Source organism: Babylonia areolata, chromosome 1, assembly GCF_041734735.1.
Source record: "Babylonia areolata isolate BAREFJ2019XMU chromosome 1, ASM4173473v1, whole genome shotgun sequence".
NCBI lineage: Eukaryota > Metazoa > Mollusca > Gastropoda > Neogastropoda > Buccinidae > Babylonia > Babylonia areolata.
The window spans coordinates 90,466,172-90,490,852 of record NC_134876.1 but is presented as its reverse complement, the minus strand read 5'-3'; the positions used below and the strand labels follow the sequence as shown (position 1 = coordinate 90,490,852).

Genomic DNA, 24,681 nt, shown 5'->3' with positions numbered 1-24,681 from the left:
CAGGAACCTCTCCTTTTAACTGTGAAGAGACGCAAGCTGATATGGTTTGGACACAACACTCGACACACCAGCTTGTCCAAAACAATCATGCAAGGCACCATCGAGGGCGGGAGAAGAAGAGGAAGACAGCGGAAGAACTGGCATGAGAACATCAAACAATGGACCGGACTCCACACATGTGAGCTGCTGCCAGCGGCTGCCGACAGAGACAGATGGAGAAGGGAGGTTGCGTCTGCGGTCCTCAGGCTTCCCCCAACGACTACTTTGTAGTTATGGGCCGGAGGTTGAGGCTGAGGAGGTTAGTGTTAAGGAGCCAACAACCCACTACATCACTGCAGATCAATGTGATGAAACTTGAAAAGTCTGTACCTCTGATGTCATTTTCTCATACTGTGATGGCTGATGCCTTGGGAAGTTCGACCAATCGTGAAATAGGTTACAATGAGGTCAAAATGAAACTCTAAGCCAAACAATCTCATTGGCCAGTATCACATTCTCATTGGCCAATTGTCACATTGGATTAATCATTGACAGACAAAATGTTAATTACCAATATTTAAAGCTAGTTATCTATATTTATGTTTGAAACTCATGTTTATCAGAATAAGTGAAACGGTGTATTAACCTTTTAAGTGCCCAAGGGTGGAAATTTCTGTCCCCTTCCAGTGTGCAAAATAATAATAACCCAGGACTGAAATTTCTGACTGTGTCATTGTAGGAATTTTCCGACAGTAAAATCATTAAATTTATGTGAAACTGTTGTACTTGGATAGTATGTTTATAATTAGGTATGTTTATTATTGGTTACATATACTTTCTTACAGCATTTTGCATGCTAGCATTACTAAACAATTTTTAATGCTCCATGATCAAAAATCCCTTGGCAAGTGGTTGTCACTGGTCATAAAACCGGCTTGGTACTGAAAGGGTTGCCGTCACCATGAAGAGAATCCAGACTTTCATCAACACCTTCCTCAGTAGGATTCTTTGGATTCACTGGCCAGATGGAATCACTGATGACCAACTGTGGGACCAAACAAAACAGCAGCCTGCAGAAGAAGAGCTCCTCCAGAGGAGACACTGGAAATGGATCGGACATGTTGCTCCGCAAGCCAGACCCAGGGTCACAAGGCAAGCCCTCACCTAGAACCCGCAGGGGAAAAGGAAAAGAGGCCGGCCAGTAAATATACATGGTGCCATGACCTGGAGGAAGACATGAAAGAGGACATGGGAAAAGGAAAAGAGGCCGGCCAGTAAATACATGGTGCCATGACCTGGAGGTAGACATGAAAGAGGACACGGGAAAAGGAAAAGAGGCCGGCCAGTAAATACATGGTGCCATGACCTGGAGGAAGACATGACAGTGATCATACATGGTGCCATGACCTGGAGGAAGACATGAAAGAGGACAGAAGGCGCCCGGGGACAGCTGGAGCGACTGGCACAGGACCAAGATGGCAGGAGAGCGCTTGCTGGCCGCCTATGTCCTAAACAGGCCAACCGGCATAGGTGACGTGTGAGGTGACCAAGGGGTTAACTACTCAACAAAAAAGAGAGAGAGAGGCGAGGTTGGGCAGGCAAGGAAGGCAGGCAAGAGAGGGGTGGGGGCGGGGGTTGAGGGGACAGGAGGTGACCTACATCCATGGAGTAGCAGGAGGAGTCCAGACTGCTGCGCTCGGTGGTGTTGCCGGTGGTCCAGCCCCCCTGGGAGATGGACAGCGTGCTCTGGGTGTCCATGCTGGTGGGCGATGACCGCCCGCTGCTGGTGGGGGTCGTGTTGTAACTGTGACACACATGCAAAAACACCATAACATAGTTATAGTTCATACATAATGCAGTGATATCATTGGCTGCAACACATACACACACACACACACACACACACACACACACACACACAAGACAATTATTCATAATGCATTTGCGTTATTGATTGCAACACACACACTGATACACACACACACACACACACACACACACCACAACAAAGTGATTCATAATGTAGTGATATTATTGACTGCAACACACACACTGATGCACACACACACACACACACACACATCACAACAAAGCGATTCATAATGCAGTGATATTATTGACTGCAACACACACACACACACACAAAACAAAATAAAATAAAATAAAAAATAATAAAAATAAAAAGAGCAGAAGAGGAACACACAACCTCCCTTCACCCCCCCCCTCACACCCAGACCTTCCCCCCCTCTATTCACAAGTTGCTGCATGTCCACCCACAGCCAGAGAAGACATTAACCTCCACATAACGGCTGTCTAACATGCAAACGTCAAGGCCCCCTTTCCATGAACTGTACACCCCAACATGTGTGGCCCCCAGAGACAGCAGAAAGGACGTTCTCTGGTGGCCTTCCTTGCCACACGCAATCCACCATCACCTGACGTTCAACAACACAGATCCACCCACACGCAGCAAAGGCAAGGACAAATGGTACGCCTCCTTTCACAAACGGTGATTATTATTTTTATTTTTACATATCTTGTTCCCTCATCGCTGCCAGAAAACCTCCTTAATCAAGAAAAAAAACAAGTATAAAATATATAAATTTAAAATACACACACACACACACACACATATATATATATATATATATATATATATACATACATACACCACCTGGGCATCTATATCTTTTTTTCCTTGTACATGTAAAGAAGGCAACAAAAAAGAAGCAACAGACAAATTAAACAAGTTTTATCTTGAGTCTTTCTTCCCCCCCGCCCCCCTCCCACCACCCCCTCCCCTCACTGCTGACAAACATCTTCCAGACATTAGTTTTCTTTTCAACAAATATGATGCCAGAATATCTATTGCTACATTGTGTGCTGCATGCTGGTGTAAAAACCAGGAAGTGTGACATCGTTTCTGATCCTTAGTGTGGCTTGACCGCACACCACATGCTCTCTCTTTCTATGAAACATACAATGTGCACACACGTGCATGCACAGGCACACACACACACACATACATGTTTGTGCATGGACACACACAAAAACATTAGACACACCCACACCCATTCTCTCTCCCATGGAAATATGCACACTGTGTGCAAACAAAAACTTACACACACACTCATGCACGCACTCTCTCTCTAAAGTACAATCACTGTGCACACACACACACACACACACACACACACACACACAACAGACACACAAACGTACACAAAACTACACACACACACACACACACACTAAGTATACCTAACAGACTCAAGGCCACCACTGCTGTAAGAAAAAAGAAAGAAAAAAAAAGAAGAAGCAAAAAAAACATCAATAGCATGCAGCCACATGCAATGTGATGAAGTCATCCATATCTCCCGCTCCGTCCAGACAAGTCTTCTGCATCATGCAGCTGTGGTAGATTGTCTGAGCATATCTTCTGAGTTACAATGTCTATATCGATAGCATTAGCTCAATGAGCAGATCATGTCCACCATGAATCTTTGAGACTTTCAGGGACCCTCCCCTTCCCCCCCCCCCCGTCCCCTTAGCCCTCCCTTCTCCCCCCCCCTCCCCCCCTTCCATTTGTTTGCTGTCAACAATGCAAAAGCTTTCCACCTAGGAAAACAGGACACATCTGTTTGTAGAGTATCCTGCTTGAAATCGATCTTGTAATGAATTCTCTGAATATTTCCACCTTTTTGTTACAGTGTTTTGCTTTCTTTCTTTTTTTTGTTAATTTCTTTTTTTCTTTTTCTTATTATTTTTTTATGATCTATTATTAACATAGCTTATGCTGTAATACTATGAAAAAAGCAGGAAACAGCTGTCAGTGTTGTAACCTGTTTGAAACTGATCTTGTTATGATTATTGTCAGGATATTTCTACCTTTTTCATACAGATTATAGCTTTCTTTCCCCCCCCCCCCCCCAATGAATTGGGGCTGCTGCAGTTCCATTTGTTTGTTGTTAACAATGCAAAAGCTTTCCTTCTAAAACAGAACATTATCTGTTAGTATAGTATCGTGATTGAAATCGATCTTGTAATGAATAATATCTGAATATTTACACCCTTTCTTTACAGTTTTGCTTGGTTTCTTTCTTTCTTCTTTTTGTTTCTGTTATTTGTTTGCGGTTGTCGCAAAAGATGTGATTCTATGAAAACAGGAAACGTCTGTCCACATTGTGACCTGTTTGAAACCGATCTTGTAATGGTTACTGTTAGAATATTTCCATCCTTTTTTTTATAAATATATATTGTGTGTGTGTGTGTGTGTGTGTGTGTGTGTGTGTGTGTGTGTGTGTGTGTGTGCTGTTTTCTATCTCTTGCCATCTCCACTTTCTCTCCTCTAACACTCTCTTCCTCTCTCTCTTCACTGACATGCGTGTGTTATATATATATATATATATATTTTTTTTTTTATAATTAAGTATGCATGTATGTGCACAATTGTTCAGGTAGCCTATACATGATTTCAGATAAATATGGTGTACTGATATACTTTTCTACTTCTTTTGTTTGTTTGTTAATTCTTTTCCTTTGCTTTTCTTTATTTTCTCTTTATTCCTCTTTTAAGGGAGAGAAAAAACAAAAGTACTGTCTGCTCATTCTATTACCCCAAGGCAATAAAATTAATCCATTCAATCTGTGTGTGTGTGTGTGTGTGTGTGTGTGTGTGTGTGTGTTCGAGCATGCACATGTGTGTTTATGGGGGGGGGGAGGCGAGGGGGGGATCAGGGGGTGTGGGGGTAGAGGGAGTGTGGGGGTAGAGGGTGTGTGTGTGTGTGAGAGAGAGAGAGAGAGAGAGAGAGAGAGAGAGAGAGAGAGAGAGAGAGAGAGAGTGCGTGCGTGTGTGCGTGCGTGCGTGCATGCGTGCGTGCGTGTTCGAGCATGCACATGTGTGTTTATGTGTTTGAATGAATGTGTGTGTGTGTGTGGCTGTGTGTATGTGTGCATATGTGCACAGTAACTACTGGTGTGTGTGTGGGGAGGGGAGGCGAGGGGGGGATCAGGGGGGGTGGGGGTAGAGGGAGTGTGTGTGTGTGTGTGTGTGTGTGGCTGTGTGTGTGTGTGTGTGTGTGTGCATATGTGCACAGTAACTACTGGTGTGTGTGGGGGGGGGGGGAGGCGAGGGGGGGATCAGGGGGGGGGGGGGGGTAGAGGGAGTGTGTGTGTGTGTGTGTGTGTGTGTGTGTGAGAGAGAGAGAGAGAGAGAGAGAGAGAGAGAGTGTGTGTGTGTGTGTGTGTGTGTGTGTGTGTGTGTGTGTGTGTGTGTGTGTGGCTGTGTGTGTGTGTGTGTGTGTGTGCATATGTGCACAGTAACTACTGGTGTGTGTGGGGGGGAATGGTGGGGGGGTCAGGGGGTGGGGGTGGGGGTAGAGGGAGTGTGTGTGTGTGTGTGTGTGTGTGTGTGTGTGTGTGTGTGTGTGTGTGTGTGTGTGTGTGTGAGAGAGAGAGAGAGAGAGAGAGAGTGTGTGTGTGTGTGTCTGTGAGTGCGTGCGTGCGTGCGTGCGTGCGTGTGTGTGTGTGCGCGCGCGCGTTCGCGCAAACACACCTCCATCGGGGGGTCTATCAGTTTTTTCTTCCTGCCCCCTGAGTGCCAGCGGTGCCAGGATCTGGCACGACTCCATGCTCAGTCAGTCACAGGGACCAACAAGAGGGACTGGCGTGTGACAGTCGATACCCGTGTGATTGGATAGGGCAGACCTGGGGACGGCAAAGACGAGCCCCCCCCCCTGCCCCCCACCCCCAGGGCCTTTGTCAGGTTCCTCTTTGCACCATGACACCACGGCATGTTCATTACAGACGGGATCTATCTATCTATCTATCTATCTGTCTGTCTAGCCTGATTGGTTGACTGACTGACTGCACTTTCTGGACTGAGGAAAAAAAAAAAAAAAGTCGGAAGTAGTGAAATGGAATGTAGTTTGTAACTGGCTTTGAAAGAAAGAAAAAAAAGTGTGTCAGTGTACTCGTGTGTGTGTGTGTGTGTGTGTGTGTGTGTGTGTGTGTGTGTGTGTGTGCGCGCGCGCGCGCGCGCGCATGCGTGTTTGTAAGGTGTTCGAAGTTTATATTTATCTGTCAGTCACTGTCTTGAAGTATTTTGTAAATCCCGGCTCACAAAGGATTAGTCGTGAGGTTTTTTTTAATGACTGATTGATTGTTGGTTTTTGTTGTTGTTGTTTTTTGCGGTTTTCTGTTTGTTTGTTTTGGTTTTGTTGTTGTTGTCATTACTGTTATTCGTTTTGGGGGTTTTTTTGGTGGTGCGTGTAGGTGGTGGTTTTACTTCTTTCTTTCTTTCTTCTTCTTTTTTTTTTAACTCTCGCCACACCGGTAACATTCATCTTTTGTTCAGTCAACACGTATTGATGAAACGGAAGTTTTCTTTTGTGTAGGTTTACTGATGCATGAACTTTGTTTTTCGCTGTGGATACACTATTAGCCATGCATGCACCGATAGCCATAGTGTCATCTATCTAAGCTAGACCACACACACACACACACACACACACACACACACACATCATTACCACGAGCACCCCTTTCCCTGCAGAGAAGAGATGGCCTGACACAGTTCCAGTGATCAACTCCTCTGTTCCCTGTGCCCACAGACACAACAGCCCACACAGCAGAGAGGCTGACCTTTTGGGGCCAACACGGGCTGATACTGATCAAGTGTCAATCAGCAAGTCTCTGTGGGTGGGCGGGCGGGGTAGAGGTGTGTGTGTGTGTGTGTGTGTGTGTAGGGTTGGTGATAACACGGTCAAGCCATAAAGTACCTTCTCTTTCTCTGTCTGTCTGTCTGTCTGCCAAAGCCAATTAAATCTTAAGTGATCTTGATACACGTGGCAAAAACAAACAAACAAAAACAATAATAACCGACAAACAAACAAAAAACAAAACAAAGACAAAACTGGGCTACAAATGTACGCTGTAAACTGAAAATGTTTGGATCTGGTTGTGAACGAGTATGGCTTAATCACGGGGGACTGATCAGTTTCTTTGGATTTTCAAAGGCTAATTCTACGTAGATGGAAAGGATAAGGACAGATTTAATGTTTGTAAAACATTGTGTACTGTACCCGGTGTCAAAACTTATTCATTGATGAATCTAGATAAGCATTTAAAGCATACAATGACCAGATTTAGACTTGCCATTTCGGAAACTGCATACCATAGTTACCGTTACAGAGAACATCATGAGTTTGATTTATTGTGTCAACTGTGTAAGAAAGGGAAAAAAGATGAAGTGCACTTTGTTCTCTATACTGTACTGTCACGTATAACTTTAAAGTGCAATACATACCATTGAAGTTCAGTAGTCAGATAAGATTGTCGCTATATATGGCGTTTAAAAGCTATCATAAATTTCTCAATTTATCTATGCTAGACGTTTAAGCTTCGATCCACTCTTAAGTCTTAAAGTAATTTACTAAGCATGAGTGCTGCTTATCATGTCACATGTATAACTTTAATAGGTGCATCTGAATATGCATGTGATATTTATCTGCATTCGGTACCACTTGGCTGTGTGTGTATCGCTGGACAAAGTATGACATTTGCCTTATTTACTTTCTTTTTCCTCTCAAAGTTTTTTAAAATTTTTTTTCCTGACACACTCTCAATGGCCTATACCTAAATAAACCAATACCCCGGGCCCCCCTCCCTCTCTTTCTCTCTCTGTACGCATACAAACCTGCATACAGTACACACACACACACACACACACACACACACTGAGGCAGTCGCATGACCACACCTCCTCTCTGTCACTCTCTCTAACGTGGGTAGTCATAACAGAAGTCTGTAGTCAGTGACACACGGTGCCGTGCCCGCCCCATGCCTTTAATTATGTATAATGATAACGACTGGGCTGACGCAATCACATGCATTTTATCTGTGTCTCTCTGTGTGCGTCAGTCTATTTCTCTGTGTGTTGTGTCTGTTTGCCTATGTGTGTGTGTGTTCTAGATCACGACTGACAGCCCGCGGGGAGTGTGTGCACATGCGTGACTGCGTGCTTACTGGTACAAACCTGTGTGTGAGTGTGCCATTGTGTGTGTGTGTGTGTGTGTGTGTGTGTGTGTGTGTGTGTGTGTGACGGTGTGTGTGTGTGTGTGTGTGTGTGTGTGTGTGTGACGGTGTGTGTGTGTGTGTGTGTGTGTGTGTGTGTGTGTGTGTCTCTGTGTGTGTGTGTGTGTGTGTGTGTGTGTGTGTGTGAGACAGACAGACAAAGACAGAGAGTTCAGATAGGAGCTTACGTTACCAGTAAAGCGTAACTAATACCGTCTATTCAGAACTGATGAAAAGCGAGTGACTTATGCCGTGACACACGATATCCCTCAGCAGACGAAGTGTGGACGATGCACACCCCAGCCATACCCTTTCTTTACCTAAATCTCTATTCAGAGCCTTTTCACCTGCCGGTAATTAGTACTGGTTCCTCTCTGTCTGAAAGTCTGTCAAATAAGTGTGCGAGCACAATCGAGAGAGAGAGAGAGAGAGAGAGAGAGAGAGAATGAGAGACAGAGATAGAGACAGACAGGGAGAGACAGAGAGAATGGGAGAATGCACGCGCGCAGTGTTTGTATGCATATGTTGTAAGTGTGCGTGTCTGTGCACGTGCACGCGAGTAGTATGGTAAAGGCCCGATGACACCGAAATGAGTTCTCAGTGTCAAAGCCCGTGGTTCTCATTGTGGTTTTCATCACTTCAGTCCTGTTCCGCTGACTTTGACCTTCTGGATCTCGTCACTTTTGGTCGAACCTGAACCGAAAGTGATGAAAATCTCTGTATTTCGCGCGCGCGCGCGTATGTGTGTGTGTGTGTGTGTGTGTGTGTGTGTGTGTGTGTGTGTGTGTGCATGAAAGCGTGCGGCTCTCTCTCTCTCCCTCTGTGTGTGTGTGTGTGTGTGTGTGTGTGTGTGTGTGTGTGTGTGTGTGTGTGAGGATGCGAGCATGTGAATGTGTGTCTGTGGTGTCTGTAAGTTCGTGTAAGAAAAAGAGAGAGAACCTAATGTGTGTGTGTGTGCTCTGTGTTCTGTTTGTGTGCGTCCGCGCCTGCGTATGTGTACGGCGAGTGCGCGCGCGCTCGTGCCAATGTGTTTTTCATCCATTTTTCACGACCCTTACCTGAGGAGATAATTAAGACCGGCGTCAGTTTAGCCGTCCCATAAGACTGATGGAACAAGAAAACGTATGTAATTCGTAACGCTGTAACGAACGCTCCGCAAGGTCAGTGAAAGCTGACAAACTGAACACAGAATTTGTTGTTGTTGCTGCTATTCTTGTTGTGTTTTGAACGTCACACTTGTGCTTCGAACACAGAACCTCGAAGGTGGAAGTGTGTTACACTTATCGAGTTCAGTGGTGTGTGTGTGTGTGTGTGTGTGTGTGTGTGTGTGTGTGTGTGTGTGTGTGTGTGTGTGTTGTGTGTGTGACCGACTGAGTAACTGAGAATCTCCGAGTGAGAGCTAGAACGAAAAACTGGCACACAGGCGTCATCCTGGGGAAGACTATGGAGTTCTGCCCTGGGTGGTGACTGATTAGAGAGAGAGAGAGAGAGACAGGCAGAGAGAGAGAGAGTGTGTGTGTAGTGTGTGTGCATGTGTGTGTGTGTGTGTGTGTGCGCGCATGCGTCCCACACTTCCTCCCCTCTCTCCCGCACGGCCTCATTCAGTCGTCCAAAAGATTGAAAAGGAAACAGCTTTCAATGTTATATGCGGTTGGAGAACACGGAATTCAGGAAGAACCGCCGGGACTTGATTATCGGGAAAATGGGTCACACACGGATGCAGTCTTTACCTCCCCCTCGCCCCCCCCCCCCCCCCCCCCCCACACACACACCTCCTACGCCCCCCCCCACCCCCCACAACACCGCTCCCCCCAGCCCCATCCTCTCTGTCTCTCCATCCGGTCCTCGTCATCCTGTTTTTGTTTTTTGTTTGTTTAATCCGGGCCGAAGAACAACAGACGTACAACACAAAAGACCGAACAACGGCAACAAAAAAACAACCGGAACATCACAAACACTTGCGCAACAGACCGGCGCTGGCCCCGACTCGCCTCCCTTGGTGTCTCAAATGAAGCGAGCAATGACGTGCAATGCTAACACCACAACACACACGTCTGCACGTTTGTTTTTTTCCACGCCTTTGTGGTGTGGTCCGACGACACTGAGTCGCCATGCGAGGAGAAGCCCAAAGTACGTTGCGTTGCTACCTTTGGTATTTGTTGTGATGGACCACTTTTGAGAGCCAGGAACCCCCGCCCCCTCCCCCCCTCCCACACACACACCCCTCCCTTTGGTATTTGTTGTGATGGACCACTTTTGAGAGCCAGGAACACACCCCCCCCCACACACACACACCCCTCCCTTTGGTATTTGTTGTGATGGGCCACTTTTGAGAGCCAGGAACCCCCCCCCACCCCCCCACACACACCCCTCCCTTTGGTATTTGTTGTGATGGACCACTTTTGAGAGCCAGGAACCCCCCCCCCCACCCTCACCCTCCCCTCCCCACCCCCAATCCCCTCCTCGGATCGCCAGCCAAACTCCCACAGAATCAAGGACAGGACAAGCCAGGATTCCACACCCCTTTCATATCCCGAACAACGTCCCTCTCTCGGGAACCACTGCCACCTCCACGAATGAACATCACCAAAAAGGCCTCAAGAACCGAAGAACCTGACCTCAATTCAAAGGGCGAAGGCCAAGGTCGTTAATCTTAACCCCCCCCTCCCCCCCTGCACTGACGTGCGGTGAATTTCCATCCCTTCCCATCAGAGCCTCCTTTCACGTTCACTCCACCGTTTGTTGCCCCATCACCAAGGCAGACAGCATCACAACATCAAACTGTCGGGCTTCAGTGACTTAAACTGAGTACAGCGCCATCATTATTCCATGCGATATGGCTTAAAAGTATACATACGTGCGCACGCACACACCAGCCGTGTGCGCGCACGCACACGTGCATAGACACACACACACTCACACACACACAGATTTCTCGATTCATGCAATGACATGATCTCTTTTTATTGTTCTCTCTTACCTATATATGTTTCAAATTATATGCCTATGTTTGTGGAGAATGTTTGAGTGAATGTTTTCAGTGCTATTGTAAAGCGCATAGAGATCAAAGAATATGCGCTATAACAATTAAGATGTCTCAATAAATAACACACACACACACACACACACACACGCCCCCCTGAGCAGAATCGAATAACGCCGCTTGTAAGCCACTCTTTCACTGTGGGAGAGGTGGGATGTGGAGGTGGTTTTTTTGTTTGTTTGTTTGTTTGTTTGGTTGCTTTTTTGTGTGCTGAATTGAGGCCACCGAGTTCAAACGATTCGCCAAGTGTTTTGACTTGGGCTGATTGGCAAGCTCCTTCCACATCGCTCGAATGTGTGCTCAGCTAAGCGTCAACAGAAAGCAGGCGACAGTTTGCCGAATGTGTGCTCAGCTAAGCGTCAACAGAAAGCAGGCGACAGTTTGCCGAATGTGTGTTCAGCTAAACGTCAACAGAAAGCAGGCAACAGTTTGCACTGCATTCACAAGTACAACGAAACAATAACCCAGGAGCATTAGCAGAAGACTAAAGAAGAATAGCGTATAATCTGATCGTACTCCGGCCCACGTATCATTAAAGAAATATCGTTTGAAGATCGAAGAAGAAGAAGGTATTTTGATTGTATCCCGGCCCACACATCGACAGAATTCTCTAAGAAGAAGATCGAAGTAGAAGGTGTAATTTGATCGTATCTGCTCACTTAATAACAACTATAATAAAACATCAACCGCTCAAACGATGTGCTTGATAAGTTTAATTTGATCGTACCAGTTGCCCCTCTTCCTTCACAAAAAAGTAAGTCTCCTTCGTTCCCTTAATTACAACGCTTACTGGATATGCATATAAATTACTGTAATTAAATCCCCCCCCCCCCCCATCCCCCCGCCAAAAAAAAAAGGTCTTTCCAACACTTGCTGCCCTCAACGGTCCACAAGTCAGCCACGTGCATACCTCTCATAGTCCGTGTGCGTGATGCGGGCAAGTATTTTGTCACACAACTCCGCGAAATACATCCTTCACCGGTTTACACTCATGCATGGACAGACGAACCAACACACAAGCACAGACACGCGCCAACACGTCAAACGATGTGTCAACTTTCACCCTTCTTCCCGGTCACCCATCCCCTTCCCGAACCCTCACTTTGCAGTACTTTTATCTCCCCACCCTGTTCCCCCCTACACACACACACACACAGACACGCACACAGAGAAACGCACACACACACAGACGCACACGCACACATCACCTCATTTCCATCCCTTCAAAACAGTCCTGGGCTAAAAACGTATCCCAGCATAAATTCAGGTGACGTAATGCTGTCTTTTAAAAGTTCAAATCTCGAACCGTGATTCTGAGGTCGCGTTGGGTAAAACTGAAAGATTAAACGAAGCTTACCTGGAGGTTTAGGCTTGATCGGAATTGTACCCCTCGACAGAATTACGGTCCGACCCTACAGACCCACCCTACGATTATCTCAGGTTCTAAAAGACAGCATATGCATGGTTCAAGGCTGATTGACCCAGTCCGTAATTCGGTCCCTGATGCCGCAGAAGAGAAAATAGAAAGATTACCATGGCGAATTCGCTATGGATGACAGTCGCCCCAGCATATTACAGCCCACAACGGACGGGTCATGAATATGCCAGTTCTGGGAATGTAAATCATTTAATAATGCCATCATCAATAGGGGGTCCCGACAACAAAGTTCTTTTGAAACTACAGCGTCACTGACCGAGTACTTTGCGTTGTCCGTGTAACCCACACCTTCACACTTTCTCGCTTGTCCGGCCAACCTGCGTATGTCTCAGTAACTCTGGCCGCGGCATCGTGGATGACTGACAAGTTACATTGATCTCTCTCTCTCTCTCTCTCTCTCTCTCTCTTCTGCTCTCTCAATCACTTTCGATCTCTATCTGTGTGTCTCTCCCTCTCTTTAAACGCGTGGAGAATAATTAAACAAGGTGATGTCATTGGTCCATGTTGTTTTCTTCATTCATAAATTACTCATGGATTAGCGTTAAATGTGATCAGAAACGGTCGGCATTGTTCACTGTTTTACGCACGACTATTTTGAACTGTTAGTGTTAGTTCTGGCAGGCGATGTTGATGTACTCTCTGAAACAGTAGCTGGGCTGCAAACACAACCCATACCTTAACACTTCCTCGAATGTCCGGACAACCGGCAACTGTGCCTGGCGTCGTGAATGGTTGACAAGTTCCATTACTTTGTCTCTGTCTTTCTAATGGCGATCTCAGAGAATAAAAAAAAAGAAAGAAAAAAAAAAAAAAAGAAGAAGAAGAAGAAAATGTTAAGTCATCTGTGGGCATTCATGTGATGAGTCTTTTGTTTTCATCCTCCGACAAAGCGATAATACGGAATTTATAACAATATTTATGTAAGAGCCTTAAAAGAAGACGTTCAAATTCCACAGGTTCGAGGGTAAAATGCTCTTTTGAAATATACATACACACTGACATATTTCCACAGATTATTCTCTGCATATGATTACGGATTGTTACATACTTGTTCAATTTCTTCAGAATGGGCCGATGGTCTTCTCAATTAATAATTATCATCTCATCTCTCTCTGTCTCTCACCCCCCATACCCCCCCCCCCTCCCCCATTTCTCTCTCTTTTCAAACACGTAAAAATGAAGGAAATGACGATCATAAAGAGAGAGAGAAGAGGGAACTGAAGGGTTGGAAGAACCGTGATCATCATCCTAATTACCACCATCATCACCATTTATCATCACCATCGACAGGAAAAGAAAGAAAAAAAGAAAAGAAAGAAAGAAAAGCAAGATGGACAAAAATCGAAAGGGACCGATAAAAGGGATTCGCTGTGCGTTCTTTTAAAGCTTGACTGACCCAGCATCATTCTTTTCAACTATGTTATTTTTCTTCTCTCTTTCTTTCTTTTTTTTTTCCCCCCGATCCTTTTTTTTTTTTCAAGTTTGCATCCCAGCGACGCATGGACCGTGGGTCTAGATGACGGGAGGTTAGGCGGAGTGTATTATAGGACACATGCACCTTTACCTTCACGCATGGCAGACCCCGCTCCTGTCAGCATCCAGGTCTTCATCTCAACGTTCTGATGACTGCATGCTACTGGCTAGGGAATGATGGGGAGTGGGGGTGGAGTGGGGGGAAGCAGTGACAGTCATAATTCGTATCCATCCTCCTCCCTCAACCCCTTCCCACCACATCCAACACGGCGCCACCTATTCTTCCACCCCTCTTCACTGCTTCCTGAACCAAACAGCCCATAATGTAGGCCTCTGGCTGAACTGCTGAACCTGACCAGTTTCCCCCGATAAACAAGCCGCGGCGTTTCTTCCTGGATTCCGCCCCCCCCCCCCCCCCCCTTCTCTCGCCACCAATTACTGTTTTCTTTTCTGTTCTTTTTTATTTGTGTGTGTGTGGGGGGGGGGTTTTGGGGGTCGGTGGTTGGGGTATGTTCGAATGACTGAACGAGGTTAGAGGGAAGGGATAAGGGGTGGTGGTGGGGTTTGGGGGGTGGGGTTGGGGTGGAGGGAAGGCGGGAGAGAGAGGAAAAAAGATGGAGGTCGAAATAATTATCTTGGATCAGTGGTTTCGGTTTTTCAGTTCATCGTCGTCTCCACCTGTGTGTGTGTGTGTGTGTGTGTGTGTGTGCGTGTGTCTTTACGCGCGTGCGAGCACGCACGCGCGCGTTGCACGTGCCGTACGTGCGTGCGTGACTGCGTCAGTTTCCTCTCTCTCCACACCCTGGCAGCCAAGAAAAACAGGATAGAGCGAGTGTCTGAACAAAAGCCGTGTTTACCTTGACGCCAGTTTGTCAATGAAGTGCTGACCGACATCCACTGCCACTGTCTCCTTCACCGTTTTCTATCGAACCGTCACAAATCACAACAGAAAAATCGTTCTCTCTTCCCCACTACTCTCTGTCTCGGTCTCACTAGCTCCTCCTCCCTCGTCAACTTCTTTGTTCTGCTTTTCATGCTTTTTTTTGTGAGGGTTTGTGTTGATATGGAATTTTGGAAAAAAACCTGTTATACCTGTCTAACCGTAGTTGTTGTTTTTTTCTCTTTTCTTTAATCCAACCGCAGTTTTTTGTTTAAAAAATTAATATTGATTATAGTGCCCCATTTCATATGGGGCTGAGGCCTTGAATCTCTCTCTCTCTCTCTCTCTTTCTCTGTCTCTCTTGTTGTCTCAGTCTCTCTCTTGTTCACTCATCAACTGTTCCCTCCACCCAGGACCCTTCGGAAGACCAAACCGATCCGAACCCTGAACAGCTTGACCTAAAGGGCGCTCACCAATTGGTCGCTAAACTCAACTGGGGTGTGGGACGGGAGATGTCCGGATGCATCAAATGCCAAAGTAACAGTGAGAATCAATATTCACACACACACACACACACACACACACACCGGACAGACTGCGTCAAATAATGACAGAGGAAAACGGATACAAAAATAAGTGGCAATAAAGCTTAACCACTTTCCATTAATTACATAGAAAGGAAATGGGAGTCCCATTTAAGGCTTAACCATAACCACCATAATTTGTGTTTGTTTGCTTTTTTGTGGTAATAATCTCACGGGATTATCAAAATCATCTAAGGTTGTGAAGATAAAGAAACATCATTGTCGAAGAAAATCACATCGACGTTCCTTACATCTTTTACGCCCTGCTTAAAAATACTACAAGATTACGGGTTTTTTTTGTTATTGGTGTTGGTGTAGGTGTAGGTGGTGGTGATGGTGTTTTATTTCGTTTTATCTTTGAGCTGGACTCCAGGGTAATGCTAACCTCTCCATCATCACCCCCCCCCCCCCCGTCCCCTTCCTATTTCCCCAAACATCCACCTCCTTGCATCCCATCCACAACCCCCTACCCCCACCACACTGCCCCCAACGCCCACCCACCTCCCACCCTCAGCTCTCCCGCGGTGACACAAGCGATAGTGATCAAAAACCCTGTCTTGTGCCGATAAACTAACGACCAGGGTCACTTTGGAATCCACCCCTTCGTGTTATTGATCGTTTTCCAATCGTCGCCTGCTTGCTCTGTTTTTCTTCTTCTGTTTTTTTCTTATCCCCCCACACCCCCTTCTCTCTTTCTCCCACGTCCCCCTCCCTCCCTCCCTTGGCTTCGTGGGAGACCAGGTTGACAACCGTTAACAGCGCCAGTAATTTGCGGTTGTGCAAGATGAAATGCAAGACACAATTAGTGAAAGCACCGTGTAATTTGCCCTGTCTGCGCTCTCCCCTCCCCTCCCCCTCCTACCCCGTCTCCCCCCCCCCCCCCCCCCCCCCACACACACATTCCCCACCCTGTCGCCGCGCGTTTTTTTTTTTCCAGTTGGCCCGGCTGGTCCCATTCCGACATTGTCTTTTACCGTTACGTTTACGGAAACTCCTTCCTCAGCAACGCGCGCGCGCTTCTCTGTGTGTGTGTGTGTGTGTGTGTGTGTGTGTGTGTGTGTGCGCGCGCGCGCGCGTGTGTGTGTGTATGTGTGCGCGCGCGCGCAACTGTGGGGAAGGAGGCACTGAGCCACAGAACACATTCATATCGTCATCAAATATTCAATCCTCCTTGACCTCATCACTCCACTTATGTTGAATGTATTCCCTACAGGAAACTAAACTTGATGACTGACCGGGCTTTGCGAGAGAGAGAGAGAGAGAGAGAGAGAGAGAAAAGCTCAGTCATTTTACACCCTCTGTTAAATTTTGCCTTCCCATTCTTCCCCTCTTTTCTCCACTCCCCCACCCTCCATCTGTGCACAGAGACAGAGAATGAATCAAAGAATGTACCTTTTCTTTAAGGAGTAATTGACCGAAGAAAAGGAATAAGGACATTAGCTTGTTCTCCTGCTGTCATAAAAAGCAAAAATATAACAAAGACCCAAACAAGCTCAAGCCAGGGAATAAGGTGAGATTATCGAATGAAAACAACATCAACAACAACCACTCCTCATGCCAATGTTCAATCAGCAATCTCTGTGGCCTGAGCTTTCAAATCGGAGAACCGGCTCACAGGTCAAGATTTCAGGGTTAAAAGATTCAGAGGGCCTTAAATATGGGGCACAAGCTGACAGCAAAACAAATCTCCAACCTGCACACCGGTCTCCACATATGTTGCTATCGCCATAATTATACCTCTTAAAGTCCCCTCTGAATAAACGGACAGAAACTGGAAGAACAGACGAACAGGATGAACCAGAGCAACTAAGCCTCCTGTTTTCTTCAGCCTAATAGACTGTGTAATGGTTTAAACATTTGGAAAAAAAAAAAAAAAGGAAAAAAAAAACACCAAAAAAACCGCGAGACTGGGCGAGTTCAGAGGAAAGGGAAGGAAAAAGGCGCGAGCGGTTCACATAAAACAGCAACCGGACACATCAAAGATGCCCACACACACACACACACAACACAGGGGGGTACCCGTTATGCCGCCGTCCCGTTATGCCGCCGACCCGCTATGCCGCTATCCCGCTTTATTCCCTTTCGCTTTTCATCACATGCGCGTGAAAAGTGATATATGGCAGTAGCAGTTTTCACAAATGACGTATATTATGATGTAAACACTGAATGACACTAAAACTCGCCATTTAGAGGCGGGCTCGTGCAAATGCAAACTAAATGATAAAAAATATGTATTCAGGACAAATGTAATACTTTCAATTTTCTACATTTTTAATGAGAAACAAAACCAATAACAAGCAAAAAGAAAAAAGTGTGCTAGAAACGAATTTTAAAGGAAAGTTTCTTGTACAGATCATTTCTCCACTAGTATCTATAGCCCAAAACAAGGAAATGGCGGAAACAATCTTCCAATGTACTGCAAATGTAAAATGCCCTGGTACCGAAAGGGAATAAAATCATATTACCGCAGACCCATTGTCAAACAATCTCTCTCTCTCTCTCTCTCACACACACACACACACACACATACACACACACAGACACATACCCAATCACACTCAAAAAGAAATAAAAGATCATAACAACCAATGTTTGTCCCAAACAAACTTTTTTGTGACAAAAGACAATCCGTAAACGGGTCGGCACAACGGGTCGGCGGCATAGCGGGTCGGCGGCACAACGATACGCTCCCCCCCCCCCCCCCCCCCCACACACACCAATATGTCCAACACAAAGGTATCATCATTTTATCACATGGCTCGGGAGTTTTTTTTTTTTCTTTTTCTTTTTTTTTGGGGGGTGGGGGTGGGGGGGGGAGGTTATTTATATTATTTATTCATTTTTCTTTTAGGGGGGAGGGGAAGGGCCGGGGAAAGGGTGAAAGGAAAAATCGAAACGTTTGTTTGGAGTAACTGTACGGCTGTAAAGGTAGGTGATGCCAGAGTAACAATGCACTGTGGTGATGAAAACCGCCATGACAATCTCCACAGTCATGCTGGTCTCATTTCATTCCAAGTTGAAATCCAAACTTCATCACATCCAAAAGGAGGCAACAACGTACCGCCATGCCCAAACCTTAGTTAAACGTTCTATCCTCACCACCCATTCACAATCAATGAAAACTTAACCCAAGCAAGCATATGCACCTGCTTATCTCGGTATATATATAAACACACACACACACACACACACACACATATATATATACACATATATATATATATATATATTTTTTTTTTAACTGTACCAGTTGAGGTCAAGACAAAAGGAGACAGTATTGTGTTGGCGGTTGGGGTGGAGAGGAGGTGGTATCACTGCACTGTAAATCCCGTAAGAAAGTTGGTATCTTGCTATATTCCTGTCTGATTGAAATACGTCGTCCCAAATCTACTTGGAGCAAAACCAGACCAAAGCAAAAACAATACCCCCCTCTCCCCCCCACCCCCCACCAGAAAAAGAAGAACAGAAGAACAAACTTAACCAAACCATTCTGTATTCCCTGCTGCCTTCAGCCTGCACGAGCATTATTCAAAAAAAAAACCAAAAAAAACAACAACAACAAAAAAAAAAAAAAAAAAAAAGGCGGCACAAAAGGGCAAGTTCAGAGGAAAGCGAAAGGATCAAGGCACGAGCAATCCACATAAAACCAGCAACGGGACACATCAAAGCTTCCGACACAACGGTACACACTCACAGACACAGCCGCACACACACACACACACACACAACACACACACCGCCAAACAAAAAAAAAGTGCCACAATAGAGGCACAACCACCCCACCCTGTCACCCTGCCTAGCGGTGAAGTCTGAAGACGTATTGCTGTCAGCAAATTAAAGAGTCCACCCTGGCTCGATAAGATGAAAGGGAACAAGGCCTCACTCGTGTTGACGCATAGATCACCTTTTTAAAAAAAAAAAAAAAGTTGCTCGCGTCCCGAGTTTATGATTCCCTCCTCTTTCGCTAATCTGAACACCTTCTGGGCTGGCTCTGTGAAAGTGAAGAGGAGGGGGGAGGGGGCGGAGCGGGGGGGGGGGGAGAAAGAGAAAGAAAGAAAGAGAGACAGAGACAGAGAGACAGACAGACAGATAGAGACAGACTGAGACAGAGAGGTTTCGTATCGCACGGAAATTTCATGTTTTATGTGGACTTCATATGAATGAAAAAAAAACAAACCACAAACAACAACAAAAACACACACACACACACAAAAAACAACAACAACAACAACCAAACACACACACACACACACACAAAACAAACACATGAAGCTTGTGATTCTTTTCTTACTTTTTATATATCTTTTTTTTTAATACGTCATATTATACAATCATGCACTCACGCACGCACGCACACGCACACAAAGAGGAAGACATAGTTGGGATGGGGTGGGGTGGAGTGGGGTGACTGAGCAGTTTAAAAATTATCTTAAAAAAAACAACAACAACAACAAAAAACCCCAACCCTTTCGTCACAAATGATAGAACAGTGATCGGCGTGGTTCTTTCCCACTTTCATTACTTGTTAACCTGAACAAACAGGTTTTATCGATCGCCTGACAAACTAGCCACTGAAAGAGAGATTTAAGGGTTGTCTTTGATCTCATTCCATCTCTCACACTTAAAAACAAAAAAAACAAAAAACAACAACAAAAAACAAACAAACAAAAAACAAAACAAAAAAAAACGAGCAGGCGAGATGAAGAGCAAACAACTCAAAATCAATTATTTAAACACACACACACACACACACACACACACACACACACACACCGACTCCCTCTGTGTAAGGACGGACGGACGGACGGACGGACCAAAGGACACCCCTACCTGGCAATGGCATTGTTGACAGAGGCGATGTAATCAGGCGGTAGGTCCTCGTCAGCAGGCTCGGGCAGCGGCGCACTGTCCTGTTGGGCTGTCGACCTCTTCAGGGCCCGCCTGCACAACACCATGGAGAGAGGACTCAACAACTGAGCACAAGTCAACAACACATGTTGCACGTTCCGATAGGGGAGGCCAGCTGACCATGTAACGCTAACAAAACACAACACACACAAACACACACAAAAAAAAACACACACACGTTAACATGACACACACACACACACGCAGTATAAAACATATACAGGCATATTGAACACACACACACATACACACTCACAGTATAAAACATACACACACATACTGAACACACACACACACACAGAAACACGCACACACACACACACACACACAGAGACACGCAGACACACACACACACGGAAAAGAAAAGAAAGAAGGTAAACTATGTAAGCTCACGCACACAGAACGCCGCATATTGATTTTTTTGTTTTTTTCTACTCGATGTTTAGTTTTGATATTTACGGACTGTTGATTTGCATTATTCTAATTATGATTATTTATGTGTATATCCACCAATTAAATCCACACACACACACACACACACACACACACACAAACACACACTCACACACACACACACACACACCGTATACGTCTGATATCGTTGAAAATGAAATGTTGAAATCAAATTAAAGAGGAAAAAAAAACGAAAGAAAAAGAAAAAAACCAACAAAAACACTTACACACACAAACACACACGCACGCAAACACACACACACACACACACTAAACGACCTTCTTCCTTCCTTCGTCTAGCCGGCGACCTCAATCCAGACAGTAAATCACGTTAACAGTCGTTGACCTCTTCGACTGCATTCAAGACACATTAGAAGCGCGAGGCAAACAATTAGTCGCGTCAGTGGACAAACCCGTCCCCGCCCCCAACCCTCTCATCACACACACACGCAAATCTGCACAACACCCACCACACCCACATACATAACCAAACACACACACACACACACAAACACATACACACGCACACAGGAACACCGCCTGTTGACTTTTGATCGCTGGAACAAACCGCTCGGGACTGGCACCGGCATGATGACTGTCTAAAGGGGTCACATGTCCACGGGTCTTGTTACAAAAACACACAAGTTCCTATCTTAACAGAAACTCAATAGAAAGGAAGGGAATGACAGAATGAACGCAACAAAGAAGGGAGAAAGGAAAGAGTAGACGAACAAGCGATCGAAGCAGGAAAGAAAAAAGATAAAAAGAAAGAATTAATAGTTGACAAGTGCAGACTCAGTAAGCACAGTACAAAGCACAGCCAACGTGAATCCCCTTGCGACAAAAAACTACAACAAACAAACAAAAAACAAAAATAAAACAAACAAAACAAAAGAAAAATCAAGAAAGAAAAGAAGAAAAAACAACAACAAAAAACTTTGCCTTCAGTTCTTTAAAAACTATTCTACTACTACGACCACTACCATCATCTTGCCGTTTGAGCAGCAGTAGCTGCTACTTCTGTTATTATTACTGCTGCTATTGCTGGTACTACTGGTGCACACGTGTGTGTGTGTGTGGGGGGGGGGGGGGGGGGGGGGAGGAGGAAGGCGATAGATGACCTGCATGTGTCCTGGTTTTTCCAGCCAGTCGGAAGAAAAGCTCCTTTGCTACACGGCACCAAAGGTGACAGCCTCGTCCGACAAGCTAAAGAGGTCACCACCACACTGACTTGTTCACAACCTCCCACTTCACCTTCACTCTCATACCACGCCCCTAGTTCTCCCCGCTCTCTCAGCTCATCAACTCATCAAAATTCCTGCACACATCACGACGGAATGATCATCCTTGACCACATTTACAAAGGGCAAAATAAAAATGGACTGAGATCCACAGGTCCACTTTCTTTTTCTTTCTTATTTTTTCTTTTTTTTTTTGCTCCGTTATCTGTGCCGGTTCAGATTACCATCCCACGCCGCTCATCCCAAGTCCCACATACACTGCCACACCCAGGTTCTAGCGCCGGCAGTCCACAGGGAGCTATCAATGTGTATTAGGTCACCAGAAGGCCACACACCACAGGAGAGCCTGCAGTAATGCTGAGTCACTTTGGTGGTGTTCAGTACTGCCTGTTTTGATTCCACACATGCATGACATCACACCACCTACAAAACGCCATGCTAACACAATGAATCTTTTCTTTCTTTTCTTTTTTAATTGTCGCGGGGTCAGATCGAGTTATCGAGCATTCGAAAGTGGCGTAATTTACTGTGTCCAGCGAAAGCTGAAATTTCTTCAAAGCCCTGTAGAATACTCATTTTCTCCCCGCTAATTATATTCCAATGTCTGACTCGTGACATGTTTAAATAAAACCACCATTTAAAAGCAACATTTCTCCGTAAAAGATTTTTTTTTTATAATCTATCTCTACACGGGCACTAGACTGGTGTGACGATGGATCAACACAGTGCCTCGCTGTCCCACCATGCAAAGGAGCTGAATCAATCTGCATGCTGCACCTTTGGTCTCTCGGTCTACTGGACGTGTTCACTGTCCACCCGAAACAGACGTTTTTACCTGTCGCAAAGTATGTGCATCTGTTTACACACAAAGATCACAAGGCAAGTTATTCAGCCCATGCAGACTCACGATCTTCAAACACTCGATGTCTTTTAAATGATTGTTCTGTTTACGAAACAAAGACCCTGTTTCTTAACAACAACATCACACACACACGCGCGCGCGCACGTACGCACACAGAAAGAAACAAACGAAAACGAAAAAGTAACGAGGAAAAAAAATACACCCAGGCAAACATCTGTTACGGGGGAGGGGAAGACAGGTTTGGAGTCATCACCATACACGTATCAATTCTTGTAAGCCGAGCAAAAGGGCAAGCGGATTGCATGGCACCAAGGGGAAAATGCCAACGCTGGCCCCACTGATCGAAACAGACACACCCAGCACACAGATTGGTCGAAAGCGAAACCTGCACAGACTGCACACAAAACTTCTTCAGCCTATCAGATGCGAAGACTCAAGGAAGCATGACTGGTTGCTGCAGACATGAATGAAGTCAGGGTTCATAGCGGTGTGAGAGGAGGTAAACGTTTTTTTCTTCAGGGTGGGGGTGGTGGAGCAACGGGGGTGGGAGGGGGGGATTCCCAATGGTGATGTAGTGTGGGCGTGCAGGGGGTGGGTGGTAAGGGAAGCACTGGCCTTGTCCATCATCCCCAATACAAGGCGATCGAACGTGATTTTTTCCTCGCCCCCGCTAATACTCTGTCGCTGTCTCTCTCATCTGTGTGTGTGTGTGTGTGTGTGTGTGTGTGTGAACACGAAATAAATATGGAACTCAGCCCGCCGCACACGTTCGCATAGTAAATCGTACTATATTTCTCTCGTGCATATCAACAAACCGCTCTGTTTCTTTTATATACTCAGAGACAAAAGAAAAAAGGGGGAAGTAGAGAAAGAAAGAGAGAGACTGACACAGGTTTAACTGTGAAGGCCACCGGCCCATACACAAAGGGGTGGGGGATACAATGGGGCAAAGCAACATGCAGAAAGAATACATATTTCGCTCGTCACAAAAAAAGAACAAGAAAAAAGTCTGTATTGTACATGAGTAATCGATAACTGGATGAAAAATGCATAGCATGTTTGTACTCATCATGTTTATAATCATACCAATTCATTCATTATATAAATTCGTCTCTGAACTTTAAAGCGTAATAAGTAAACATAGCAAGACTTCTCTGGGAGGTAACACATGGGTTTTGTAAAATAGGGAGCAATGTATTGTCATTAACATTTATGAACTCTGAAATATATTTCTGGCGGATACGACCGTATTTTGAACACACAAAAATGAAATGGTATTCATCTTCCAGTATGCCAGGACAAAACGGGCAGAAACGGTTTACATCGGCGTTCTGTAATCTTCTATTTATACCAAGCTCGTTTAGACCAAGTCGCAATCTTATCAAGGTATCTCTGAAACGTTTAATAGTGATATTGTCCAAGTATAATTCAGAATGAAAGTCTGTTTTAAATGACCGATAAATAGAAAATCTGTCACTACTACAAAGTTTGGTAAACCAGTCCAGTTTAAATTTCTCTATCAGTTTTAGTTTAAGAGGCTTTAAGAAAGCGAATTCATTGTCAGTACCCTGGTTCATCCATACATCATGGAAACCACACATCTCTAAGCATGCTTTAATTTTACCAAGCCAATTTTCTGACGTCTTGTCCTTTCTGTCGAGAGAATTCTTCAGCATCGATTCAGCCTGTTTCGGAAATCGTGAAAGTGGCATCCTGGTCAGTTTCAACCAGTAGCGAACACATGATA

At 45.4% G+C, this 24,681-nt stretch overlaps 1 protein-coding gene across 3 annotated transcripts in view; it reads right to left on the bottom strand.

Annotated features, from left to right (window-relative positions):
- Positions 1-24,681, bottom strand: part of LOC143294131 (protein FAM149B1-like) — a 121,205-nt gene that overhangs the window by 15,650 nt on the left and 80,874 nt on the right. For all 3 annotated transcript variants that reach the window (XM_076605578.1, XM_076605570.1, XM_076605562.1), the window contains exons 2-3: positions 20,301-20,411; positions 1,639-1,783 (exon numbers count right to left, since the gene is read on the bottom strand). In XM_076605578.1, coding sequence (XP_076461693.1) covers positions 1,639-1,783; positions 20,301-20,411 — 256 coding nt within the window. The remainder of the gene's footprint in view (positions 1-1,638; positions 1,784-20,300; positions 20,412-24,681) is intronic.